The sequence below is a fragment of the Octodon degus genome, unplaced genomic scaffold, assembly GCF_000260255.1.
Source record: "Octodon degus isolate 3935 unplaced genomic scaffold, OctDeg1.0 scaffold00099, whole genome shotgun sequence".
NCBI classification, from domain to species: domain Eukaryota; kingdom Metazoa; phylum Chordata; class Mammalia; order Rodentia; family Octodontidae; genus Octodon; species Octodon degus.
This window is the reverse complement of record NW_004524675.1, coordinates 5,183,597-5,205,284: the sequence shown is the minus strand read 5'-3', so window position 1 is coordinate 5,205,284 and position 21,688 is coordinate 5,183,597. Positions and strand designations below refer to the sequence as shown.

The following is a 21,688-nucleotide window of genomic DNA, read 5'->3' as shown; positions in this document are numbered from 1 at the left end:
ATTGTGCTGCTATAAACACAGGTGTACATATATCGCTGTGGTGTGGCCTTCATTCTTTTAGGGAAGATGCTAAGAAAGGGAATAGCTGACTCAAATGGAACGTCTAGTTTTAGTTTTCTAAGCAATCTTCACATGGACTGCCACAGGGATTACACGAGCCACACTCCACCAACAGTGGAGAAGGATTACTTTTCCCCTACAGCCCCACCAGCATTTGTTACTGACTGATTTTTTTTTATAATAGCCATTCTTTCTGGAGTGAGATGGAATCAGCATTCTGTTAATTTGCTCTCTCAAACAACCAGTGAGCATGAACATTGTTTTCATATATTCATTTGTCATTTCTACTTCTTCATCTAACAAGTGTCTATTCATATCAGATGCCCATTTTTGGATTGGATCTTCAAATTTTGGGGGTCTGATTTTTTTTTAGTTCTTTATATATTCTAGATATTAGTCCTTTGTCTGAGGAACAGATGGCAAAAAAATTTTCCCCACACTGCATTCTCTCCTCACTCTATTGATGTTTTGTTTTTTTTCTTTTTCTTTTTTCTTTTTTTTTTTTTTGGTGGAAACAGGGTCTGGTGATGTTTTCTCTCGCCATGTAAAAAATGTTTAAGAAGATGAGCTCCCCCAGTTGTCGATTTTTTGTGCTATTTCCTATGTAATCAGTGATTTGTTCATGAAGTCTTTGCCTACACCAATGTCTTCAAGAGTTGCGCTTACTCTTCCAACAGACTTAGTGTTTCTGTTTTAACATTTAGAACTTTGATCCACTGCAATTTTAGTTTAGAGAATGATGAAGGATACAATTTTAATCTTCAGAATGTGGACAGCCAGTTGCTCCAACAAAAAGGCTGTCTTTCTTCCAATGAGGTTGTTTTGCTCCTTAGTCAAAGATAAGGTAGCTATATATATCTAGAGTTGCTTTTGCACCTTCTAGTCTATTCCATTGATCCTCAGGTCTATCAACAAAATAGAATTTTCATATAATGGATTTGTCTTTAATTTGTTTTTCTACAGAGCTCTGTTTTTAAAATAGACATTTAATGAATTAGGTGTTGACCTTCATGATTTCAAGATATCAGCAAGTAAAATGATTTGGATACCATATGTTCTTTACCATCATTTTATGTAAAATAAAATTCAGGCCAAGAAAGCCAGTGTAAGGTGGCCAATGGCCAAGCAGAGATGACAGAACTGGAAAGAAGTTTTGATCTCCTCCACCACAGGCCAATGTTCTTTCTTTTTGTTTTAATCTTGTTACTTCTCTGGAAACCCTTAAGGCTGCTTTCAAATCAGGAGTGTCTGGAGGAAACAAGTTCATTATTTCTAATCTCTTTTCCAATTCTGCTTTGATGCATGATTTTTTTTTCTCTTTTTCTTTCCATCTTGTGATGTACAAATTAAAATGTGAAGCTATCGATGACTCCTCCTCAGCTCCACATGGCCCAGCCATACACTATTCGCCACTCTAGTGAGAGACAATTCAAAACAGGAGAGGAAAACTAAAATGATAAACTTTGCAAGCATAAGGCTTCCATTTTAAAATACTGGGCTCAGCATTTAGCATATTCACTCTCTATAAATTAGAAGATTAAATGTTTTTAAATGAACAGAATATAAATGCATCTAAGATGCTTGAACATAGGGAGGGTAAATCCAATAAACCACAAAAATATTAGAAATTTCTGAAATATTTAAAGCCTCTTTGAAGTTACAAGAAAATTTTGCTTTCTCACTGCAATACTTCATTAATTACCTATGACTTTCCCACACCATAGTTCTTTATGTTATTTAACTTATATCTTAAAGGGCATCAAAAGGAATGAGAAGATTAAAGGAATGAAAGAAACAATCATCTTTACACATTATTTTATTAATCTTCAAAACAACTCTAAATTTGCAAATATCATTCCTACATCGCAGATGTGGAATTGAATTCCAGAGAAATTAAGTGACCTAAGGCCTCCCAGCTCGTAAATTACAGAATTGTGAGGGGAGCACAGAGTAATTGCTGCTCTGCTAGATGCCTCCCCGCAGGGCAGGAAGGAAAGCCCTAACTGCACACTGCCATAGAATGAAATCATGAATGACACTGAGTTGTGCAGGCACTTTGGGCTGCTGGAAGATTTTTCAGGAAGAATGTTCACAAGCAGCCCATGTATAGCAAGGAACCTAAGGAATGCAGAGGACAAAGCAGTTGCTTAAAGAGACACAAATGACTAGCTCCACACTTCTCCAAGAACAGAAGTCATAACATCACCAGTTACTGGTCACTGTCCACGATCTGTCTTTTGGTCCAAATCTGACCTAAAATGGGCAAGTGTGTAGCCAAAAATAAAGACAGAAATGATATGGCTCTGGAATAGATACAAGATAAAAGGCGAAAGCTCTGGGTGTGGCCGCAGGCCGCTATCCACCAACTCCAAGCTGCTCTACATTCTGCTTCCCTGTATTTGCACAGGCAGAAGTATGGACTCATCCACCAGCCTGGCATTGTTTGAGGGCAATGTAAGGGAGACAAGGCAAGCCTAGAGGGCCAGCAGCCCAGGGAGGAAGCCTGGACCTAGACTGCCAATTCAGGGGCTCAGGTGTTACCCACCCAGAGTAAGTGGGTGAATGACGGTCACAGGAGGTCACTACAGAAAAGGTGCAGGCTGGACATAGAGCCCCTGAGGAGGACCTACCCTCTGTGGAGAAAACCCAGGCCCACCAAGTATCCACATTAATCCCAGTCATCTGCACGAGTCCCTGTTGCACAGTCTGTGCCCCAAGACACCTGAAGGCCGATGCTTTCATCTGCCAAGGTGAACAGGACACTCAGACAGTTACCACAGGCTGAGTCTCTTTTCTTTTGGGTTTGTTTTTCTGTCTACTTTTTGGTATTCCTTTCCCCCTCTTAACTTTTTTTTCTGATGATATTTCTTTAATTTGCTGTGCTTTGTTCTCTGATCAGAGACTCTTTCATGGTGACTCTTTTCTGAGACTATTTTTCAATACTAATTTCTTTTTTGCTCCTCAGTATGCCCCTCATCTCACACTTCTCTCAGCTTCCATTAGTTAACTTTTCAAATTTTACTTTTTTGTTCTCTGGTTGCTCTCTACCTTTATAAGTATAATTATTAACCTTTATGAATCTTTAGATAGAGAACTGTACCTAATACTAAATACCACTGCTTGTGAGGGGTTTTTTGTTTGTTTGTTTGTTTTGTTTTGGCAGAACTGGGGATTGAACTCAGGCCCTTGCACTTGCCAGGCAAGCACTTATTCTACTGAGCCATCTTCCAAGCCGCATTAGTGAGGTAAAATTGTTCCAATTACTAAATATTTACTTTAGATCAATATATGGATAGTCTTCAGAGTTATAGTATGATTGTAGATCTCCTTTCTATGATTCATAAAGTTATATTATTGGTTCTTAGAGTTTATCAATATCCAGTTTATCTTTCAGTCTATTATTGTTGCTGATTTTATTACTATAGACAAGGTGGCACTGTTTTTGCTTTCAACAGCTTTTCTCAGGATATCAATCTCTGGATTACTTTATCATCATTTAAAAAACTGCAATGAGCATAAAATAGAATTTGAGTGCACACAAAGAAACCAAACAGCAATTCAGGAGATGAAAAAGCCTGCCCAAAATACAGGCATCAGAAGTGAAATACATGAGAAGAGAATATTAGAACTAGAGGATTCAGTTGTTGTCACTGACCAATTAATAAGAAAATACCAGCAGTGGCTGTGACTCATCCACATGGCTGACACTGGCAAAGGATCTATAAACTGTGATACAGGGTTTTAGAATAAATCCTGAGGGGATTTGACTGACCTTGGCAGATACAAAAGTTACATTTCTTATTGTGTAGGTCTTGCTTTATCTTGGTCTTAACCATCCATCATAAAAGTATAAAACTGAAGTATAAAAAGTAAAGCCATATTAATGTGCTGAGCTGTAAAAGGCTCAAGTTAACAATTTCTGACATAGCCAGTCCTATGGAAAACCCACTACTATAATGGACTACTGGACTATATTGGAATATGTTGCTGAATTCACACAACTACAATTTTTAAATGACAATGGAATACCCTTCTCTGACAAGACTAACAAAAAAGGGGGACAAATGAAGGACCATTTTGTATCTGTATATTCAAAATAGTTAGGATAGATATACAGCTACTTTCTCTTAATTCAGTGAATAAAAAGATTAGTACTAATAGTGTTTGTGGACAGGATATCATGTCTGCATCTTGTACTATGAATAACTAAGAAGACAACAGTATGTAATGTATTAATTATTGAAACTGTCTTACTAATTGGTTTTGAAACTGTCTCATTGCTATTTGTTTCTCAATAAAATTATTTTTAAAAAGAAAGAAAATACCTTAAAAACAATAAGAAAGCATGAAAAACAGGTCCAATGACTAGTAGATGACACAAACAAGAATAATCTAAGACTATTGGAATTAGTTAAAAAAAATCAGAAGACAGTGTAAAAGGCATTTAAAAATTTATTTATCAAAATAATAGTGTCAAACTTTCCAAATAAGAGAAAAAAATTAACATGTAGATAAGTAAGACATAGAGAACTCCAGATAACCATAATCAGAAAAAGACCCTCTCCACCACACATCATAATCAAAATCCCACAAGTTCATTAAAAGAACAGAATCTTAAAATCTTTCACAAAAAAACAACAAATTACTTACAAAGGAAAACCCGTTAAAATTGTAGCAGACTAAGATTCAGCTATTACGAAGTGTGCTGCTATAAACATAGGTGTGCATATATCGCTGTGGTATGACTTTCATTCTTTTGGGGAAGATGCTAAGACAGGGAATAGCTGAGTCAAATGGAACCTCTAGTTTTAGTTTTCTAAGGAATCTTCACACAGACTGCCACAGTGGTTGCACCAGTCTACACTCCACTAATAGTAGAGAAGGGTTCCTTTTCCCCTATGGCCCCACCAGCATTTGTTACTGATTGATTTCTTGATAGAGGAAGATCAGACCTTCACAGCCAGGACAGCTTTGAGTGAAGTGTTTCAAACACTAAAAGCAAACAACTTCCAACCTGGACTGATATACCTTGCAAAACTATCTTTCAAAATTGATGAAAAAATATATTATGAAATATTTCTTATCAAATAAGATATTTTCATAAAAACAAGCACCTAAAGTAATTCACAACATACCAGCACTCTAAAAATTTCTATAAGATTTTTATAGAAAAATGGCAAAAAAAAAATCTGATAGAATTAATCTACCAGGTAGGGTGAACAGTTACAAAAGGAAATCAGCAACAGGAAAACAATGCAATGACAGGAAAAAGTCAATATCTATTATTAATAACTCAATATGAATGATCTAAATTCCACAAATAAAAGGCACAGCTTGGTAGAATAGATCAAGAAATAAAACAATGGTATGTCGTATATAAGATATACATAATTTAAAACAAAATTCATGGACTAAAAATTAAAGAATGTAAGATAATACTCCATGCAACAAACCTGAAAAAAACAACAGATGCAGCTATCCTTTTCTCAGAAAAAGTGGACTTTAAACCTAAAATGATCAGAACAGGCAAAGAAGTTTACTACATATTGGTTAAAGGCACAATTCAACAGTCAGATACAACAGTTATTACTATATATGCACCAAATGCCAGTGCATCCAACTTTATCCAACACCACTGGACAGAAAATCAGATAAACAGCAACACAGAGAGGGGGATCCTCAATACCCCACTGTAACAAAATGATCAACTAAGTGAAAAAAAATCAAGAAAGAAGTATCATAGTTGAAATAAAACTTTGAACAAATGGATTTTGTAGATATATACAGAGTGTTCTACCTAACAACAGAACTCACATTCCTTTCAGCAGAATACAGAGCATTCTCCAAAAATATACCACATATTAGCCAATAAAACAAGTTTAAGGAAATGAAACAAAATCAAAATTATATCGTGCATATTATCAGATGATAGCCCAAGGAAACTAGAAATCAATGGCAAGAGAAAGTATGCAAGCATGTGGAAATTAATATTCTCTTAAATAATCAATGGGTTAGAGAAGTAATTAAAGAGAAAAGAAGACATGCCCTATAACTATTCAATAATGCCAGTGCAACTTACCATAATTTATGAGACACAATGAATGCAGTCCTAAATGAAAGTGTATAGCTGCATATCAGCAAAAAAAAAAAAAAAAAACTTTGACTATGCCCACATCAGAAAAATAGAGTGAGCCCAAATAAATAACCTAATCATATACTTTAAGGTCAATGACAAACCAAATTCAAAGCTCAAGGAAAGAAACTATAAAGATCAGAGCAGAAACCAATGCAACTGACACTTAAAAAATAATATAAAGAGTCAATGAATTGCAGAGTTTGTCCTTTAAAAGAATACACACTGGGCTTGGGACATAGTTCAGCAGCACAGCACCAGCTTGATAAGCACAAGGTCCTGAGTTTGATTCCTGGTGCCCAAAATATAAATAAATAAAATAAAAGAATACACAAAATAGACAAACCTTTAACCAACTTTACTCAAACAAGAAAAGGAAAGATGTGCCACGGCTTCAGTAGCTACGACATCTCCATCCTGGCCCAAGAGGTGCCAGCATCTCGTCTAGGAGACCATTGCAGTCATCCAAGCTCCTGCTCCATGGTAACCATGCACAGCCAAAAGATGGTGATCAAAAATACGGACATGTCAGAAGAGATGCAACAGGATTCGGTGGAGTGCACTACTCAGGTACTGGAGAAATACAACACAGAAGAGGACATTGCGGCCCACATCAAGAAGAAATTTGCCAAGAAGTACAACCCCATCTGGCGCTGCACTGTGATGAAGAATTTCAGTAGTTATGTGATGCATGAAGCCAAACACTTCATCTACTTCTACCTGGGCCAGGTGGCCATTGTTCTGTTCAAATCTAGTTAAAAGCACGGACTGTGCCATGCATCCAGTGATGCATCCAAAACAAAGGACTGCATCCTAAACCCCAAATACAGAGACTGAAAATCTCCAGCCTTGCTAAGGGAACACTTCCATGTTTGAACGTTGTTTGTGTTGTGTACAGGACATTCTCTGTACTAGTTTGGTGCGGTTATAAAACAGTTAGCAAAACAACCTACATTTGTATTTATTTTTTGTTCCATACTTCTGTGCCTCATATATTTTTTCTTTTAATCCATTCCTTTAAAAAAATAAATCTGTTGGCAATGTAAAAAAAGAAAAAATAAAGGGAAAAAGACAAACTGTGCAACTAGGAATGAAAAATGTGAAATCATATCTGATACTGGAGAAATCTAGACTTTTAGCAACTACTCTGCAAAACTGCATGCCTATAAATTGAAGAATTCAGAAGGAAGGGATATTTTTCTAGATACATATAAATTATGAAAACTGAACCAAGAAGATATAAAAAAAAAGTCTGAATAAACTGATAACAGATGAAATTGAACCAGTCATTTTAAAAAACCCTAACAACTCAGAAAAGCCCAAAACCTGATGGATTCACTGCCAACTTCCACTAGAACTTAGGGGAAAATACAACACCAATACATAAAATCATGAACAAAATTGAAAGGGAATGACTATTCCCAAAGTTATTACTAAAAGTTAACACTGCCCTGATTCCAAAACCAGACAAGGATCCTACTAACAAAAAGGGGCATATCCAAAAAGGAGAATTATAGGCCACTCTCTTTAATGAACATAGATGTGAAATTCCTCAACATAATACTGGCAAGCAGTATGCAACAAATTACCAAAAAGACCATATATCCTGATGCAGTAGGTTTCATTCTAGGGATGCAAGGATAGTTTGAATACAGAAATCAATAAATACAATACATCACACACGCAGAAGCAAGGACCAAATTGACATGATCATCTCACACATAGAAAAATTCTGTAATAAAAGCTAATTTCCATTCATGATAAAGAACAACACTGACAAAAATAGGTATAAAAGAATCTTATCTCAATGCAGTGAACGCCATTTATGACAAGTCTACTTACAACATGATATTAAATGGGTAAAAACTGAATGCTTTCCTTCTAAAATCAGGAAAGACAAAGATGTTCAATATCATCACTCCTATTCAACATAGTACTCAAGACATTAGCAAGAACAATTAAGGAAGAAAAAATAAAAACAATATTTATAAGAATGCAAGAATTAAATTAGCATTATTTGAAGACAACATGATCCTCTACATAAAAGGCCCAAGTAAATCTACCTAAAGACTCCTAAATTTAATAACCAATTTCAGCAACGTAGTAGGATATAAAATCAATGCACAAACATCAATAGCATTCCTGTAAACCAGTAATGAACTCTTTGAGAATGAAATTAGAAAAAAAAAATAAATATCATCCACAATAGAATGAAGAAAAATACTCAGGAGTTAACCTAACTACAGAGTGAAAGATCTCTATAAACAAAAATAAAGTAGTATAAAAAGGACATTAGAAAATGGAAAATAACCCTGTTCTTGGATATTATTATTATTACTTAAACTCAAATGGGGAGTTAAGAGATGAAGAAAAGGGGAAAGGAGGAGAAGAACTGGGGTGAAAAAAATTATTATTACGTGTACTCACTTCACACAAAAAATGTAAACATTACATATTACAAGTACATATTATTTGTCTCAGTTACTTTTCTCTCATTGCTGGGACAAAATACCCAACTCGCAAAATTAAGGAAGGAAAGGTTTATTTATTTAGCTCACAGTCAGTGGAGATTTCAGTCCATACTCAGCTGGCTCCAAGGCAGAGTGGAACATGGCAAAGGGCAGCAATTCATGGCAGCAAAAAATAGCAAAACAGCAAGAGCAAATGGGAGATCTAGGGGCAACAATCGCAGCAGAGAGCAACTGTATCTCCCTTATGGTGCATTCAGGCTATCTGCCCCAGACTGGATAGTGCTCACATCCATAATCCCAGCAGCACTCATACCCATAATCCCAGCCTTTATCATGAACTAACCACAAACTCTAGAAGTCCCTTCCCCATGACTTCATGAAGCTTTGGGGAGGGCAACTAGACACAAACCATAACAATATTTTTTAAAAGGTCTTATTATTAGTACTTGTCCTAACGTTACTAAACTACATTCTGTTTCCTTGAAAACTTAAAATCATCACTAATGGAACTATGAAAAGTCCTCCACGCAAAAAGCAAACCATGAAGTACAAATGCTAGAAATTGTCCCATCCTAAAGGAAATCTTATCAGCCTCCATACAGGTTAGCTTTGGCAGCATCAGTTACTGGCTTAGGGCTCAGGGATCTCACAGATATGGTAATGCCTCATTCACAAGCCCTTCTGTTTGAGAACAATTGGGTAAAACCTTGCTTCTACTTTAGAATTCAACATTTGGTGATGGCTTCTGGTGTCTACCATCGTGGCCATCCTCCCCAGTCTGACAAGTGGCCGTGGCTTCCTCTGGTCGACAGCATGGTCACAGAAGGACCTGCACAAACCTGCCATGATGCTTCTGTGTGTGCTTCTTTTGTGTGTGCTTTTTAGCAACTGTATAGTACTGTACATTATTATTTAATCTAGCATAACTCCAAAAAACCCAGAGCAAGCATGGAGGTAAAAGGAAGTGCAGACCAGTAATAAAGGTGGCCAGGATGTGCAGAATGATAATGAAGGGGAGAAGGATGTGCATGGGAATAATGACGATAACAGGGAAGTTCAGAGGTAGAAAGGGAAGAAGATATTGAAGAAAATAGACATTCAAATTACAAAGAAAATTGCAGAAAAACATGAGCATGGTATTTGTTTGACTGATCTGGCCTCTGAGTACAAGAAGATGAAGTGCACAATCTCCACTATTTTGGGAAGCAAAAGTTTCATCCAAGGAGCTGATGTGGCAAAAGGAGTGCTGATGTTATCCAAGCAGAGGACACAAGTGCTAGAAGAGGTGGGAAACTTTGGTTGGTGTGCTCAGATGAGAAACAGCCAGTAGATTATAGCATTAGCGAAGCTCTGATCTGTGAAAAGGTCAGGAAATTGCAGTGATTTACGGCAAGAAAGCCCCTCTACAACTGCAACAAGTGATGAAATTAGAACCAGCAGAGGGTGGTTTGATAAACTCTACAAAAGAAATATGACAAGACACAGTCAGTCTTCCAGTTTTTAACAAGGCTGCTATAGAAAAAAATTCACAAATCCATGAAGGCAGATGGATATATTGAGCAACAAGTGTTCATCTGTGATGAACCAGGGCTATTATACAAGATGATGTCAAATAGAAACTATGTCACCCAGGAAGAAAAGGCACTGCCAGGGCACAAGCCCGTGAGGAACAGATTGACCTTCTGCTGTGTGAAAATTGAGTGGTGATCTGAAGATTAAGCCACTACTGGGGTACCATTCCCAGACCCCTCATGTACTCAAGGGACAAAGTGAAGAAGGCCAGACTGCCTGATATGGAGACCACTGTGAAAGCTTGGGTCCCAAGGCAGTTGTTCATAAAGGGGTTGCATGGTGTTTGTATGCACAGTTAAATATCTTTCTGACAACCAAATGCCTGAAAGCTACCTTCTTCTGATGGACACTGCCCCGGCACAGCTTCCAGCCTTGGTGGACGATATTGAAGCTGAATCTGACTTCATAAAGGTGAAGTTTCTCTCACACAGCATGAGACCTTTTCTGTAGCCTATTGAACAGCTGGTAATCTACAACTTCAAGAAGCTGTAAACAAAGGTACTCTTCATCAGGTATTTTAATGTCACTGAAGAGATGTCCTTGACTCTGAAAGAGCTCTAGTAGAAAGAAGTTCTAATAGAAACATTTCCGTGTCCTCCACTGCGCCAAAAGCTTGGGAAGATGATCATACACCAGACCTTACACTCAGCCTGGAGGGAACTGTGGCCAGAAGGTGTCAGTGAACATGACTTTGATGAATCTGAGGCATGGGTAGTGGAGATTGTGTCCATGGGCAAGCGTAGGTATCTGACACTGAGGGCGCACACATAGAAGAGCTTCTGATGGCAGATCTTGTTGATCTCCACAGGTGGCAGCAAAAAGGCCTTGTTGAGGAACACTCCACTGAGAAAGAGAAAGACAGGGAGGAGGTTAGCAGCAGTGTGATAAATCCATTATGGAAAATGGAATGAGTGCCAGGATTTCCTTGAAAAGCATCCCCCTCACTGAACAGACTGTTGAATCTAAAGAATAAATATATGTTCTCTAATTTCTGCAAGGTTATGCAGCACAGGAAAAAACAAATGGTATTAGACTTTTTTTTTTTTTTTTTTTACAAAATTGACCCTGCAGCTAAGTTACAATGAAGAGGGGAAGCCCCTGAAGGCTATCTCACCAATGTCTCTTCCCCATCCAACTTCCTGTCCTTGGTTCCAAAAGCCACCTCCAGCAAGGTTAGTGTTTTCTCTCTTCCTACTGTGCTGAACTATACTTTGTTTCATATTTTTCTAGTTAAAAAATACATTTGATTCAAAATGTATTAACCTTATTTACGTCAAACTTTCTGGAGAAATTTGATTCAGTTTGCAACTATTTTGGTTCAAGACTAGAGTCATGGGATGAATTAACTTTGTGAACTGAGCTACCACTGTAGTGGTTCAGGAGCCAGAGTTCCTGAGAGATTTCAGTCAAGAGTTTTTGATCCCTGCACTGATCCTTCCTATGAGCATCACTCTATATAATAGCAACAGAATCACTTCTGTTCAGGGAGAGAGGTCAACAACCCAGAGAGAAGAAGAAATGCTTTGACATTCACTAGGGGTAAGCTATCTGCTAGCCTAGTGTCATATGTTTAACTATGCTATCTCACTTGATCGACACAAAAATCCTCTGAGCTGACATGGAGTATCTCATTTTGACAACTTTAAAATTTCTGAGATTAAGAACCTCAAATCTACATTCTTATTAAATAACCTTCTAAGATACAGATAAATTATTAAAATTTTTTGTGTAGTAACACATCTATATACCTGAGTAAAAGAAAATACCATTAATTCACTGTTCTTATTGTTCTGCTATATGTGACTTGAAGTAATTTAATAAAATATATCTTTACCTTTTAAAAAAAATTCTGTCGCAATGCAGAAAATATTGCACCATTACCTAGTAAATTGTTTTCTTACATACTGTAGTTTATCATTAGCAGATACTGTCAGAGCCTGATGCTTGAGTCATTATGCTTATGGGATTTAATTTTTAATGATGCAAAAATTATGCACAATACAGTATCATTTCTCTCCCCAACACAAAATCTGATAGCTAATAATTGCTCCTTACTTAGTTTTCTAACACTCCATGATATTAATTAGAATGCAACTAGAATCAGAGAAGTGACTTTCTGAAAATGGCTTTTATGAGTTCTATGCTCATTTTCTCCCAATAAGTTCAAGATTAGATTTCTTGAGCACACGCATCAACAACTTCTTTCCTTAGACACTTTCTACAAACAGAATATAAGCATAAAGATGGTTACGTTTACGCTTCTCAAAGAGCAAAGAAATCTGAAGTTACATTAGTTAGAGTAACACTAGCTACTGTAACAATAAACCACAAAATTAAGGACTAACCATAATAGAGAAATAAAATTCTGTTTATTCACAGGTCAATCTCATTTAGTTGTTCCCAATCAATGGTAGCTTTCTTCCATGGAGCGATTCAGAGACTTCGGTTTCTTCACGTTTATGGTAGTACCACTCTCTGGGGCTACATGTGTGCAGAATATTGAAGAGAAACATACATACATATTTACAACATAGTATTACCTGACGCAGTTTATGAACTCAATTTGTTCGATGACTTTGGGAAAGACAGCCACATTTGTGTCTGTGTGGGAAAGAAGGAATGGTCATATCTGTCACCTGATGTACAGTTTGCAAAAGAAAACAAAATTTTGACAAATACTTTCATCTGTGAACTGAGAGGCCACTGTTGGTTGTACTGGATCAAATTCAATGGCAAGGTTCCATGCTGTCCTCATAGGGAAATTGTACTCCCCACCGATGCAAAGTTCTCATCCAGTTTGATTTACAACCAGAATCATGGAGAGAATTGAAATTATGAGCCAAGGTATCGATATATACATATGAGTAAAAATAATGCCTTTCCCACAGGAATCTTATAAAGAATAAAATCATATACATAGTGAGTCTCACATCTTTGTAAGTATATAAGTATAATTTTAACCTTCATAATAACACTGTGGAGAATATATTTTTATATTTTGCAGCTGAGGAGATGAAGCCAAAATGAACTACTTAAACTTGCCTTAAATCACTGCATTAGTTTCTCACATTGTAACAAATTGCTACAAACTTAAAGATTTAAAAACAACTAAAATGTGTACTTTCACAGTACTGGAGGTAAGAAGCCCAAAATTACTATCACTGATTGAAATCCAAGTTTCAGCAGGGCCCTCCTCACTCCAGAAGCTCTAAGGTGCAAACTCTTTCTTGCTAGTGATAGTAGCCAGTTGGTGGCTGCCAGCATTCCCTGGTTTGTGGCAATATCACTCCAAATCTACCCCGTTTTCAGAAGGACTTCTCTGCAAGAGTCCACTTTCCTTCTCCTGCCCCTGAATGCATACATGTGATCACATTAGAAATCCCACTCTGTTAACACAGGATAATCTCTTCATCACAAAATCCTTGATCGATCTTATCAGAAAGATATTTTTTCCCATGTTAGATAGCAGTTATAGGTTCTAGGGATGAGGACATACGAAATTTGGGGGAAACCATTTTCCAGTCCACCACAATCACTGAAATGCCAAGTGACAGATCTGAGAATTAAAGCCAAGAATCCTGGAGTCAGAGTCTAGAACCTTACCCATTTTGTTAAAGGGACTTTGCCCTAGTCAAGTACCAACTCGGCTACCAGCAAGGAGCTGTGGGGCTGGAGATGCAGTGCAGAGGTAGAGCACAAAAGCCAGCACAAGGCCCTGGGTTCAAGTTCCAATTATTTGCACAAAACATATATATATATATATGTTATGATTATTTATTAAAAAATTCATTAATGCTAAAATAAAATGAATACTGGGCCGGAGAGATAGCTCAGTAGAATAAGTGCTTGCCTGGCAAGCACGTGGTCCTGAGGTCAATCCCCAGTACCACACACACACACACACACACACACACACACAAAAGAGTAGGGAATTTTCAAAAACTAAAATAAAATGCATACCCTTTACTCCCCCCAAACATAGTGCTACTCCTCTAGCCATCTGGGTCTTATTATTTATCTATAATATTAGATCAATCGTTAGAGTGTTAGTATGATGGTTTTAGGTTCCACAGTAAAAAGCCAAAGAAGCAAACTATATTTGCTTTTTTATCTCCACAGAGAGAAATGAAATGACCACTAAGTGGGAAAAGGGAAGATGCAGGAAAACAGCAAAAAGCAAACTAGTTGAAATCTACATAATCTTCACAAGAGAACATTTATTTTAGGTAAAGTGTGTCATTCATGAAAGAAACAATCCTTATGGTGCGAGCCAGAAGAAATAAGGAGCAAAATCTCTGTCGAGGTTCACAGAGGAGAAGCCGCATGTGAATTGTGGCTCACGAGTGAGTAGGTATGCATGTGTGTGTGCATCCCCATCCTCTGATGGAGTCGGCATTGCTTTTGCAATCATATTTATGCCAAGGAAAGGAAATCAGTGTGTCAAAAACTCTGCACTTCACACTTACTGTAGTTATTGTTCAGCATAATCAAAATTTGGAATAATCCTCAGTGCCCATTAATGAATGCATGGATGAATAAATGTGGTCTGTATGTACAGTGGAATAGTGTTCAGCCCAAAAAAGAATGAAATCCTGTCATTTGTCACAACATGGATGGAATAGGGGGCATGATGTTAATAGACTAGATACAGAAAGACAAGTACTGCATGTTTTCATATATGGAAGCAAAATAAGATGATCTCAAGTAAAAAGTAGAATAGTGGCTACCAGGAACAGGAGATGCAGGACATAGAGGATGGTTAATACATATACTGGTGCTCATAATCCCTTTTTTTGTGTTCATAAATCTTTAAGGAAATAACTTGAACTCCTGAAATGTCATCATCAACTTCGTGATTTCCTAACGGAGAAATCTGATTCAATTGCTCACTGTGTTTCAGTATTTGCTTAGAACAAGTAAATGCTAAATCCTCCAAATCAGACTGGTAGGACATACCTCTAACCCCAGCACTCTTGAAGGTTGAGGCAGGAGGATTAAGTGTTCATGGGGAGGGCAACTTATCTTGAGACCTTGTCTCAAAATGAAAAATTAAGAAAGAACGAGGATATAGCTCAATGCAAAGACCCTGGGTCCGCACTGCTGAAAAGCAATCCCCTCTGAGCCTTTACCAGAAGGGAACAGAGAGTGATCTTTCTGAAGCACAGTACAGACCTCACTTGAGCCCTGTCCCAGCCACACAACCCAGCATGCTGCAGTCTGGGCCCATGAGGCACAGGCAAGTCAGCAGCTGTTCATTCAATAGACGCACACTGTAGCCACACTGTCTCTTTGGCACTGAAGTCCAGGGAAATAAGTTGAAGCCACAGCTCTGAAATTGCATTTCCTGGGAGTTCATTTCCAAGATGATTTTTGAATAACTGAGAGGCAACTTGGAAGGTGGCAAAGGCCATGAATTTTCAAATGAGATGAATTTAGAATTGCAGTTTAGTTTTAAGAACTTGTCACTCATACACTGATTTTCTTAACCTCAAACTTCTCACCTGTAAATTAATGCAACTACTTCCTCAGACTATCAAATAATCAAGGAGAAAATGTACAGCATTCTTACAAGAGTCTCTGAACTTTACCAAATGAATGTCAGTTCTTACTCTTCTTTTTTCTCTGTAGAAGTTTGTTACATGGATTCTCTCTTTCCTTTAATGAATTTGACTTTAATATTTCAATCTGCAGCTAACATCTAGTTCCTAAATATGTCCATCCTTTGACCTCTTTTGGGTTTGCCTTTTTTGATTTCCAAATTCAGTCTTACTATGTTCCCCAGGCTGATCTCAAACTTGGCTTAAAGGTCTCCTACCTCAGTCTCCTAGATATGAGACTGCAGGCATGCACTTGGGTTTTGTGACTTTTTTCTGATTACCTCTCTGTTTCATACCCACTCTCTCAGCAAAGCAAAAGAAGAAGAGGAAGGATGAGGGCATCCCTCCCCTTTATCACTGCCATTGTGACTTCTGCATGACCCCTCAGATCCATACATCTACCTTCTCATAGCTTGCAAATTCACCTATGACAAGAGCTCTATAAATTTTATTCTTCTTGTAATCAAGGAAATTTGCATAACAATTACAGCTACTAGGAGACATTTGACTCTACAACATGCACCATTTGCAAATCTTTGCAATGGAGAATCACTTTTGCAAGTGATGGAAAGGAGAAGGTGGAGGAGTTGGTCATTTGCCATAATGACTTTTTCATGATAAGTAGTAGGCATCTATGATTATTTCCAAAGGCAATGAATAGGTTCAAAGTCTGACATTATTGGACTTTAATTAGGAGTCAGTTTTCATACATTTTAATGTTAATCACTGTTCAGTGAACTGCGATAGGTCACCCACAGCCTACTCACTCTAGAAACAACATTCTTTTTTTCTTTTTGTTGAGATGTAAAATATTGTCAGTCAGTAGCATAAGATCCTGTTTCTCTAAAGAAAATGGCAAATTTTCACCTGCAATCCCAGCTATTCAGTTGGCTGAGACAAGATGATTAACAGTTTGAGCCTAGCCTGGGCAATTTTTTAACAAGATCCTGTCTCAAACTTTAAAAAACAAAAGAGGATTGAAGATGTAGCATGGAAGGCTGAGTTCAAAACAATGACTAGGAATCTTTAGTTTTGCAAATCTCTCTAAATTAAGCTTCAGTTCTCATAATTTTCCCCTATAATATGTGTACAGTGTTGCCTATTATAAGATGCAGTATGTATTGCCCATAAATTTCATTGATTTTGAAGAATATTTTGGAGCCTCTGGATATAATTTGAAGTACAATGACAAAAAAAAAAACAGAATAGAATATTTTTTGGCATATATTAGTCTGAATTGGATTTGAGCAGATTATGGCAATATAAACTAAATCTGACCCAACTTTGACTCCTGGCAAAGCAAGAAAATGAAAGGTTTATGCCATTATTGACTTTTGTTGGGTAAAATTGTCCTTACTATAAAGTTGAGCCCTTCCTACTTTTCTGGCACTAAAATGTCTTTTTAAAATAACATTGTTTCCAAGTAGTCAGTAGGCATATGCTATGTTTTAAAGTAAGTTCTTTCTTTGCAAAATTAAATTTTTTCTAGCACTGGGGGGAAGAAATAAATTCCTGGTAAGTGGGTAACATTCTCAAATCTGGAAACACTGAACTAGTTCACCCCCAGCTGCAGTCATTAGTCAAAAATGACCTTGCACAGGCTGGCTAAGGCCAGCACCCTGACCTTGACACTGACTGTGTTTTGATCTTTTATTTTGATCTAAGACTATGTATAAAGTCAACATTTTTCCATTTCCTAACTCTTCTTTTAATGAGAAAGGACAAACACTCAGTAGAAAAAGTATGCCAGGTGCTTGAAAACAGAAATTATTTCCTCCAAGTGTTTTAATCATGCTGTTGAAAACCACTTCCTTCAGTGGCCTAATCACACAAATCATAGTAAAAAGTTAAAGATGAAGTTCAATTGTTCCAAATTGCCTGTGATGGTTTCTCAGAAATAGATTACTTCCTATTAAATGGCCAAGTCATTCTGCTGTCCATTTGGTATCATCTCTGGACTGCAATGTCACTTCTCCGGCCCAGATAATGTGCATGAATGTTTGGTTTGCAGAGGTGCATATTTAACTGCTACCAACGTTTTGATATATGGGAAAGAAACACCCAATCTGCTAGATATATGAGATGAGTTCGTCTTCTCAAAAATTGAAGAATGAATTTTAGGAACAATGGAGGCTAAAAGCAGAATATATTTCCTGAGGAAAGGAAAGCTTCTGTCCAAGAAAGGAACAGAAGGAGACCTGAGGGGCTTGCCAAGGAACCTGCCTTTCTAGGGATTTTATAGAGCAAAACCATGAGGCTGAGGTGAATCCAAGGTGGGAAATATGGGAAATCACTAGCTGATCTAGAGGTGGGACAAAACTATGGTCAACCAAACATAATTGCTCAGGTAAAACTGATTAAATCCAGATCAAATGGGAAGCAAACAGGCATGAATACAAAACAGGGGCTTTTCCTGTAGAGGGCTGGATTAGTGACTCTTCCTGATTTTTACAATTTATTTAGACTGTCAATCCCTGATGTCCATCCTTAGGGTGACATGTGAGTGCAATTGTTTCATCTTTTGTCTTGAGGTCTGGCCCAGAGGAAATACCTGTCTCCCCCACAGTTGCAAAGCATCTCTTCTTCTGCACTGCCTCCTCCGTGGACTCACTGCCTATATCTCAGTTGTCTGTAATAATCTGACTCAAATTTAGAGGTGACACACTTGTACAAAATGCAATTTTATCCCATCAACACCAGGGGGAAATAGCCAGATTTTGTAAGAGGAAAATAGTATAATGGCCTTTTATTTGTACTACCTCCTCCCTGGTTAAACTCTTAAATGCCATCTAAAGCAGTTTTATTTTTTATTTATCATTTATAATACCAAACACTAAATTATAGGTATAAAAGCTTCTCAAATATATGATTAGTTTAAGAAATATAGTTTAATAATATATATAATAAATAAATATTAGTATAATAAATATGGTGACTATATTGCAGTGACTCTAAGCTACTAGATTCAGAAATAGAGTCCTGCTCTTGGGTACTAGGAGACCATGGGTCTGTTTTCTCTTTGGTGTAACTGCATAGAGGAGTTTCCTAACTCCCTAAGCCTCACTTTCTTCATCTAAAAGAAAACTACGTGTTCCATCTGAAATACCACTTTAATCTCAGTTTATTAAGCATTTATTTTGTGCCATGTATTATGCAAAGTATGTCACAAATATCATCTAAGCCCTGAAATAATGCTGTGAATGTAGTCCCACCATACAGGAAACGGAATCTTAGAGAGACTGCAACAGAATTAGAAATGAGAGGTCAAATCTAAATCTGGCTACTTCACTTTGGTTTCAGAGACAAACTTTCACTGTGTAGTCCATGCTGCCCTTCAGTCTGCCATCCTCCCTCCACAGCTTGCTGAGTGCAGAGACTCCAGGCCTGCACCACCACACCTGGCTAGGCCTACTACTACAGTCCACACTGCTAAAGGTTTCTGTCAAGAGATAATGCCCGATTTTGCTTGTCTAATCCAGGAGTAGCTCAGTGGGAGGAATTGTGGAACAGATGAAGTAGGAGGAAGAAGCCTCACACAGACTAAAAGGGAGCTCTCTGTAGGCAGGCAAGGCCTTACAAATGCAGAAAATCAGTATTATAAGCCAATGCGCTGGAAGGCCTACTATTAGTGACCAAATAGCCTGACAGCGTCCTCAGCATAGAGTGGAGCTGAGGAGAAGGGAGGGGGAGTGGAAGGAACATTTGTCACACTAGTTACCTCATACATGAACATCCTGTTTTCCTCACTAACTGCCAAGAGGCAGATTCTTATATGCTCTTACAGAGACAGCCTCCGAGGTTAGTATTCAAGCTTTGTTTCTTTGTATTCAATGGTCTCACTATCCATATTCCCAGGTCTCCATTTTCAGAGTTCTGGAAGGAATCTGAGGGGCTGATTCAGTCTCTTTACATTTAAGTGCTGCTGCATCAAGGTCACACAACCCATACAAGATTCAACCGAATCCAGGCCCACAGTCTTTCCCCCAGACCCATTTATGAGTCAGCCGCGGAAATACAATCACTCAGTGAAGCTATAGATTCTAGGAGGTAAACAGTTTGGCCTTTCTGGTTTGACTTCTATTTTTCTCTTCTTTATGGATTAATGGGTTGGATTCTCTTTTCAGTGATGTTACAATTCGCATCTCAGTTCCTTACTGAGGGAAATTAGCTGCTATTTCTTAAGCACCAACTAACTGTATGCTTCACACATATTTTTTCTTCTACTCCCACTGAAGATACTAATTGCTCCAATTTAGAGGTGAGGCCTTGAGAGGCCACACAGCGAGGTTTCCGCTTTGTGACCTTTCTTGCGCTCTTCCGGCCAGCACCTGCAGCCTCCACCCGGGTCTGCGCAGGCGTACTGCACACCTGCCGTCATTCTGCACAGGATCACTCATTTCTGGGAAAGAAACAAAATACAAATTTAGTGTACGCAAAATACTCCAATCAAAGCTGTTTGTATTTGATAAGAAAAATCATATTTAAAAAGAGGTCAAGAGGCTCTTCCCTTGGTCCCTTAAACTAGATAGAAGTAGTGCACTGTTATTAAACAAGGAACCATCAGGGCGATTGCTAGTCTGTCAATGACAGGGCTATGTTATCAAAATAGGTTTTTAATATTTTCTCATTTAATCTCAGATGAAAAATGAAAATTGTGTTTACAAAGACTAAGAGGTAATGATGGCTGCACTGAAGTGCTGTGATTTTAGACAATGATTTCTTTCATTTTTTGTGGCTTTGGACAATAAGCTTTCTCATCTGTGTTACATATCAGATAGTGCTCAAAATTCCAGCTAACATTACATTTTTATTACAAACCAGGATATGGAGTAAAAACTGTCTGAATTAATCCGTCTATCCACCTTCAGTTAGTTGCATAAATTCAAAATCAGGTATTTATTTTATGCAGCTGTCATCGCACCTGACCTACTGCCAGAGCTTCGCGCTGCTCTGTACCCGGGGACTTGGCACCATTTTCCTCCACAGCCCACCGCCGCTCATCCAGCAGGCTTCCCTCAGCTGACATTCAGCTTATTCCTGCAAAGTGTGTTGTCCTATCCCCATTTCAGAGAGAAAGTGCACCAGGAGAAGTTTCTTTAATTTCTCCCAAGCACTCTAACTGAACATACAATGAATATTCATTAAATAGCCATCCAGTGAGGGGCCAATCTTTAGGAATTTAAAGGATTTGGAGACACAAAAGGGACAGAGCTTTGCCCTCGAGGTACTTAGAATCCATAGCCAATACTACCAGATAAACTGACTTCTATCTGACCTTTAATTCTTTTTTTTTTTTTTTTCTGGAACCGGGGATTGAACTCAGGTCTCTTACAAAGATAAGAAATCAACTACATTGCTCTAAAAAGATTCTTTGTTTAACAGAAGACTCATTGCACGTTACCTAACCCTGTGCTAATACATTATGAATTCACACAAGTATTGGGAAAATATATTTGTTACTTTTACAACAATAGAAATTGTTTGGTAGTTATTTTTCTTCATTCTAAAACAGTGGGAATTAATTTTTATGACATGAATTATCAAATTAGTTTTTAAGTAACAAAAAAGATCTTGAAAGCAGGAAATTTACTTATTATGAATTTTTGTTGGATGCCATCGAGGTTTACCATCCAGTTTTCCTTTTCTTGTGGCCACTCTGTAACATGCTTTCAAACTATCAGTTAAAATACATTTATTTTATACACTATCAATTTAATCTGACCATTTCCAAATAATCTATAAAAACTACAGAACTATTATCACAATCAATATGAGATCAAAAAACAAAAAATAAGGTATAATTACACTTTACTGTAGTCATGTATCTCTTAATAACACTTGCCAGTTACATAATT

General features: G+C 37.5%; 2 protein-coding genes across 2 annotated transcripts in view; one reads left to right on the top strand and one right to left on the bottom strand.

The window, feature by feature from the left end:
- Positions 1-6,682: 6,682 nt before the first annotated feature.
- LOC101570448 (dynein light chain 1, cytoplasmic-like) lies at positions 6,683-6,952 on the top strand. Its single transcript, XM_012516299.1, has one exon. It carries the CDS (start codon positions 6,683-6,685, stop codon positions 6,950-6,952), a length of 270 nt encoding a protein of 89 aa, XP_012371753.1.
- Positions 6,953-19,437: 12,485 nt separating this feature from the next.
- Caap1 (caspase activity and apoptosis inhibitor 1) overlaps positions 19,438-21,688 on the bottom strand; it is a 160,266-nt gene continuing 158,015 nt past the window's right edge. Inside the window, exon 6 of the mRNA XM_023723510.1 lies at positions 19,438-20,232. Coding sequence (XP_023579278.1) covers positions 20,072-20,232 — 161 coding nt within the window. The 3' untranslated portion in view covers positions 19,438-20,071. The remainder of the gene's footprint in view (positions 20,233-21,688) is intronic.

What these genes read in the sequence shown, in the direction of transcription:
- LOC101570448 (XM_012516299.1), top strand. Translation starts at nt 6,683, where the DNA reads ATGCACAGCCAAAAGATGGTGATCAAAAATACGGACATGTCAGAAGAG.